Raw genomic sequence first — 6,989 nt, forward strand, 5'->3', positions numbered from 1 at the left:
TTTTCAGGGCCTTTTTGGTTTTCACAAGAACGTAGAAGAAGAAATAGAATAATAAGATTATTTTCTTCCATGACACTAGTCGTTCATTTCGATTCAAAAGAATGAGATTTTACAATCAACTCAAATCCCCATTTGCATTCCTATGCACAAACAAGGCAAACTGACATTGCTGAAATAGCAACAACAACCTAATCTGACCATGTTCGTTTAGGATTCCATGTCTGACTTCATAATCCTCTGGTTAGTCCTACAGCTCGAGAAACCAGTACTGAGACTTACATTAAACTATGACTGGATAATGCCACGTTTCCGGCTGCTATGTATATCCTCTAACCTTAAAAACATAATAAGGAAGCTAGGCTTGTTCAATCAGGGAGGGAAAGAAATGGCCTGAGGAATTAAGATGATACTTCCTTGCACTGTACAAGGAGATCACTGACATACATGCCCATGATTCCGGCGTCCTGTACAGATTCATGTATCCTGTATAAACTCGAGGGCGCAGGTACACACCAAAAAAAGCACTCCCTCCTAATTTCAACTTGACATTCTGGCTGATCTGGGGTATCCTAAGGCTAATGGGAAAGAACAAAAGGGGGGCCATGGCCTCCACAGGAAGGAATGTTACCAAAAAACATGTGCAGAGTCTACAGAGGTGAGCATGTACACAAAATGGCACGACACAAGCATGTTAGTCGTCGGGGCGGTGGATCTCGCCCATCAAGATGCGGTTGCTGTGGACCTTGAAGCCCAGAAGCGAAGGGTCGATCTGCTTTCCTTTCTTTGCTTTCTTCTTAGTGCCCTTGCCGCCAGGGCCACCGTCGGCGGATTCAGAGGCGTCATACTGCAAGGGGGGCTTCTTTGTGCTCTTGAGCATTTCACTGAACGAAGGACCAGAGGCGTCCTGATTGCTGCTCGGTGGGATGCCGAACGACCCTGCCTCTTTGTTGGCTGAAGCAGTGGCTTCAACGGCGTGGGCTGCTGAGGTGACTCCAGATTCCATCTTATGCTCTGCACAACAAGATTACAATATCAGAGGTCGGAAACCATAAAATGGTATAAATCCTACACCCTTTTGTAGAATCCTCAAGTCAGTAAGCGGAACATTTGCAGCTATATATAAATGAATGTTCAGGTGGCTGAAACTGGCCTATATCCTTCCTTTTTACTATCCATCGAAAGCGAAATGGTCTTCAGTTAATTCAATTAGCTACGCATGGATATTATTGGACTTAACATTAATATGACTGCGGATATAAGAGTTTCACTGAAAAAAGAACACATACGTTCCGCATGAGAAGAAAACCACACAGTGAGGTTGAACATGGCGTACCATCAGAAGATGCAGAAGAAGCATGGCCTGCCTTCTTGGACCTAATGGCTGAAGACAGATCCGTTGACGTTGCCTGCGAGGTAGCAGCGTGTGGGTTTGCTGTGCGCTTTAACAGGGAATGGGAGCTTCCCTTTGGGATGCCAGTATCAACCCTGCATATTGAAAAGAAAAAAACTTGATTGAGCCTTGTACTAGAGAACCAACTGTGTGTCCACATGCACCACTATGTGTAAACTGACAATAACAACTTGGACAAGTAAAATACCTAATCGACTCTGGAAAAGTGAACATAATAAAGAACATGGCATGTATATATATGAACAGAGTACTGAAGGAACACAAATCTTTGTCTATAAGACATGGAGAGCCTAGATATCAGAACTTGGATGGGTTTGCAAATAAAGTATGATACTGTATATTTGTAGAAACTATATATCGGTAGGGAAAGTTCGTTGTGTGGCTTCAAAATGATAATGAAAATAGGAGTGCGGATGCAAAGTTAAGAAAAGTACCAGTTGCTGACCGCTTCAGAAAAATCAGTGTCCTCCACTGCCAAGTTTGCACTAGAACCCTGCCTTTTCCTCCTGGCTACATCATTGGCATTCCCAACCAATTGATTAGTTGATGCACTGCCACCCATCACATCTGGGAATTCTCCCCTTTGCATATCAAGCATTGTCGCAGAGCTTGATCTAAGGCCGAGTTTCCGGTTCATCTCAATATTGTTCGGTAAAATATCTAGAGTAGTTGGTCCATCCTGTCCCAAGTGCCCCATTTTTGAGAAATGTGACCTTTCTGCAAGTGGATCATCAAAAGACAACCTGTCAACAGATGATCTTAAAGGGTTATCTGCAGCAGGCTGTGCAAAGAGTGAAGAAGGCTCTTTACGTCCAAATGATGCCGTCGCCGGAACATCAGGGAAACCACGAGATTGCTGTGCTTGAAGAACCAGTTTTTGATGAATCATATCACTCAATTCAGCTTCTGGGTTCCTCTCATTGTTCATAAGGGATGCCCATGCATGTGGGTTGTCTATGGGAAGGTTCATTTCCACATTCCTCCTCTGCTTCTCTGCTTCAATTTGCAACTGGTTGATGCGTGAAGCTTCCATCAGGCTATTTTGCAATTGCCCATTGGCATCTGACCAGTTCCTTTCCAGCCTTCCCATGTGAGAACCTGACAGCTGCTCCTGCAGCCTGTGTTGCTGGGGATGAACCCCTGAAGCATGCATAGGCATCTGGCCTGCAGAATATAGATCACCATGTGTTTCCATCTGACCAAGGCCATGATGACGTGCTAGGGCATTTACAACATCAGGATTTGATAAAGGAGCACCACCAGGCAAAGAGCCAGACCGCTCAAGGGAGTGCATACCTTGACCTCCCCTATGCAATCGTTCATGCATAGATAGGCTTCGATCGAGATGGTCATGATGCTCCACAGATGACGACCTCTGAAGGGACTGCAGAAGATCAAATTGACCAAGTCTGGAGGCATGGCTTTGATTTGGACTAGTTCCTGTGCGGATAAATTGGCTAGGATCATCCATTGGCCAGCCCCCACTTAAATGCCGTTCTTCCTCCCTGCCCGCATGTTGTCTTATAGCATTGGCCAATTGTTGTGTTTGGAGCTGATCATGGTGCAGCCCTAAAAGAATTTGCTGCTCCAAAGGAAGCGCCTGCCTCTGGTTTGAACGTGAGAGAACATCTAACATATCATTGTGTTGCTCCCTATGATGGCCATGCCCAAATTTTGCTTGAATGAGTTGTTCAATAGCTGCATCATGCTGCCTTTGAAAATGATGGGGTTGATGATGCAAGTCATTCAATAACTGTTCCCGGAGTAACACTTGATCGACCATGTTAGCTTGTCCGAAGTTTGAACTCTGCAACTGCTGCTGCAACATTTGTTCAAGAATCAGCTGCTGTTGTTGCTGCTGTTGCTGTTGCAGCAGCTGGGCTTGGCGCTGCTGCAGCTGCCTTTGGTGTTGCTCCTGCTGAAGCTGCCTCTGGTGCTGCTCTTGCTGAAGCTGCTGGCGGTGCTGCTCCTGCTGAAGCTGTTGGCGTCGCTGCTGGTGTTCAAGTTCAAACTGGACTCTCAAAAGGTGCTCCACCTCAGGAGCCGGTGGATTGATGGACTGTCTGTGTTGGTGCAATGAATCAAACACCTGCCCTGCAAATTGTCCAGGAAATTCCAGATTGTTACGACCCATCATTTGTTCCTGCTGCAGTTGCTCCCTTCGAATCTGTGTAAGTAGCATTTGCTCCTCATAATTCAGATGACCTAGCTCAGGTTCAACCTGGGAAATTAGCCCTGACATGTTGGCATCATTGATGCTGTCCAGCCGTCCAAGGTTAGCAGGCCACTCATCACGCACAACAGGGGCTTCATTCATCCGGCTAAGCGGCCCATGCCTGATATTTGCAGGTGGAATGTCCTTGGGAGCTGTCGGTTTGGGATTCCTCCGCTCATTTATACCAAGCACATTTGATGAGAGAGGCTGCTTTGGATGCATCCCTTCCAGCTCAGACCAAAGCAAACCAAGAGGGCTGAGTTCATTCTCTCTAGGGGCATCCTGCTTGGGCAAATTAGCTTCCCCCACCCCAGAACGGGAATCCAGTGATGTCAATTGGAAATCTGCACGGTCATTATCAAAATCTGGTCGAGATTGACCCATGCCACTGGTAGGCCTCCCGGTGTACAACACTTCTGTAGCAAGTACAGAAAAGAATGTGAGCATTCAGAGTTTCAGACATGGATAGACCAAGAGAATGTGAAGAAAAACACTATATAACTGAAAAGAAAAGAAACTAACCTTCAGCATCCTGAGTCACAGTTACAGGAATGCGCTGCTGACGAATATCTGGGTTTGCTTCAGTCTTTTGTGCTTCAACTGAGGGGAACCAACCAGTACGTGATTGTACCGGTGCTTCCTGGTCACCTCTTGTAGGATTGGCTGCATAATTTCCAGAGTCTGCCTTAGATGTCTGATCACTCTTCCCAAAAGAACCAGAAGTAGGAAGCGCATCTTCAAAATTGTTATGTACAGAATCCGGAGATTCAGCACTTCCACCACGGGATGCAGGTGGGAGAGATTGGGGCTTATGTCCAAGGTACGGCATGAGGTCAGATAGTGGGCGAAATGGAGCATCATCTGGAGCCTGAGCTAGACGCACAGGTAGCTCCAATCCGAAATATCCATCTTCATACCAGGAGACTATATCAGTACCCATAAATGGACCCTGCACACCTCCTTGGGGATCCAGATAGTATAGGGTCAACTCCTCTGGGTAACTATCCTGGCCACCAGCTTTTGTTTCAGTGTAACTAGCCTGGCCAGTAGGATAGTCAACATTTACATTGAACTGAGCATTTGAATCATCATGTAACTTAGTGCTAGGATCGATATCAGCACTTGGCTTGACCTCATTAAACTTTGTGTCTTCCCTGATGCCAGAAAGTCCATGTGGGTGACTGGGAGCATTTTCCTCGGTAGGCTTCTTTGGTGGGCCTGTAATACCACCTGCGAACATCCCTTCATTGTAGAAGGGGTCCTTCTCTGATATCAAGGCAGCAGATCCTTCATGACTTAACCCGCTAAATGCTTCAGCACTTTTATCCTTGTTGGCATCAATACCAAAAGCTGGATTGGAATAATAATTGTTATATCAGATTTACGCAAAGGAACAGAAGAATCATATGACAGGCAGTAATATATGCATCCCATGATGTGCGTACCTTCAAGATCTTTGTTTCTCTCCTTTTGGAGTGCAGTTGTATTCGTCGCTTCACTGCTGGTGACCCTGCCTTTCCTAATATCTTCCAAAACAGCCTGTACAGCACACAAACGGATAAATAAACTGGGTAGTAGTGATAAAAATGAATAGGTGAACAGCCACTTTAAAAGAAACCATGAAGGGCATCGCTAAAGTGTTACCTCTTCATTGTTATCAGGGGTGACAAAGGCTAGTGGCTTAACAGAAGTAGAGAGTGTTATGGGAGGAACTTCTTCCAGCATCCGTCGGCCATCTTCAAATGACTGCACAACCTTTTGTTGCCTGTATATGTCAAGAAGTTTACCCCTTGGGTAGCGAAAAGCACCAGCAGTTGCCGCACGCCTCCCATACACAGGTGGAGCACCAATTGGCCCAGCAGATGATGGACGGCTGAAGGATGGAACTGAGTTGGGGTTTGCCCTGCCTCTTCCAGGGGCAAAACCAACATTCGATTCCTTCACACGTCCTTTCTCCAATCCAAATCCTGGAGCAGCACGGTATGTCGCGGTACCACTGGTCTGAGTCTCCTGCCGGTGACGAGGTCTCCATTTATCACGGGAGTCTGACTCAGGTAGCAGCCTTACAGGAAGTGTATGTTTCTCACCATGAGGTTCATCCTTTTCTGCATCCATCTTCTTTTCTGGTTTCGAGTCCTTCTCCTTGTCGTCAGGTCCCCATCTTAATGACCATTTTCCATCACGCCTACCTTCATTCCCTGAATTTCGGGTGGAGCCATCATCCCACCTTCCAGATGTAGGAGCTGCCCGTGAATCGTTGTTGTCCCTTGCAGAAACATTGTCAGATCGGCGATCGTTTTTACGGTTCTCCAGTTCCCGGTCCACTTCCTTCTTGTGATCCCTCCTCCCAAGTAAGCTCGTCTCCCTCTCCTCATCAAGCCAACCAGCATCAAATGCATTCCGGCGGCGCTCTTTCTTAGCCCCAGAGCCTTCAAGCATCCTCCCATCTTTCTCAGAAGGCTCAAGCAAGGACCCATGAGGCGCTGAAATCTGCAAACAGGTGTTCTGCACAGTTAATACATGCTTGTAACAGCACCCAGTAACACCCTAGGTAAATAACACTGACTTAAAACTCCTTATTACACCCACACATCTGAATGGATACAGAAATAGGACACCAGTGACCAACCTTGGCATCGCTTGGTTTGGCATAAAGCCACTGAGGGGACAGAGGAATGATGTTCTCCAGGTGCTGCTGATCTGCAAGAGCAATAGATTTTCAAGGTCAACGACTCAGTAAAACCATGCTATTACCCATCAAACACGTACTCAATAACAGCTCACACGCAAACTCAGACTGCCACCCCAAAGGCAAGCAAGCACACAGTCGCACGCACGAACGCAAGGTCCACACGTGCACACACGCAAACACACTATCAGCAACCATTCCATTTCCCATAAGCCAAATCCTACAGACAGTAGAGCAAAAAACAACCTACGTGCCATGGTAACCCCTCAGCAGCTAATAAGAACAACAAAAAAAGAGAGCCGAAGCAACACTGATGTGGTTCCCGGGAGAAACGAGGGTACGGACCTTTGGGATCGTCGACGAAACCCATGGCGGCGGCGGTGGACCTATCCTCGTCGATCCCGAGCGAGAGGGCATCTGCGAAACAAGCACACATCAAATCAGGGGCGCGCGCCAGCCAACCACACAGATCTACCCATACGCTAACCAGGCCAACCGACGGGCGGGCGGGACAGATCGGATCTCCCCGCCCGCAGGCCAGGGAGAGCGGCGGATCGGGAGGGGCTCACCTTTCCCGAGCGCCGCGAATCGATCCAGCTTCCTCTCGGCCATGGCGGATCCGAGCGCGCGAGGGAGGGAGGGAGCTAGGGTTTCGGGCTGGCGGCGGCGGCGGC

General features: G+C 47.6%; 1 protein-coding gene across 2 annotated transcripts; it reads right to left on the minus strand.

Annotated features, from left to right (window-relative positions):
* Positions 1–378: 378 nt before the first annotated feature.
* Positions 379–6,983, minus strand: LOC123072056 (protein ESSENTIAL FOR POTEXVIRUS ACCUMULATION 1). Of its 2 annotated transcripts, XM_044495616.1 has the most exons (10): positions 6,885–6,983; positions 6,661–6,732; positions 6,256–6,326; positions 5,271–6,116; positions 5,072–5,165; positions 4,149–4,976; positions 2,222–4,042; positions 1,846–2,128; positions 1,334–1,485; positions 379–1,011 (listed from the first exon to the last, which is right to left on the minus strand). In XM_044495616.1, exons 1-10 carry the CDS (start codon positions 6,925–6,927, stop codon positions 692–694), a joined length of 4,530 nt encoding a protein of 1,509 aa, XP_044351551.1. In that variant the 5' UTR covers positions 6,928–6,983; the 3' UTR covers positions 379–691. The 2 variants fall into 2 exon arrangements, with proteins under 2 accessions (XP_044351551.1, XP_044351550.1); XM_044495615.1 differs by having other exon boundaries at positions 1,846–4,042.
* Between the last annotated feature and the right edge of the window lie 6 nt (positions 6,984–6,989).

This window comes from Triticum aestivum, chromosome 3B (genome assembly GCF_018294505.1).
Source record: "Triticum aestivum cultivar Chinese Spring chromosome 3B, IWGSC CS RefSeq v2.1, whole genome shotgun sequence".
Classification (NCBI taxonomy): domain Eukaryota; kingdom Viridiplantae; phylum Streptophyta; class Magnoliopsida; order Poales; family Poaceae; genus Triticum; species Triticum aestivum.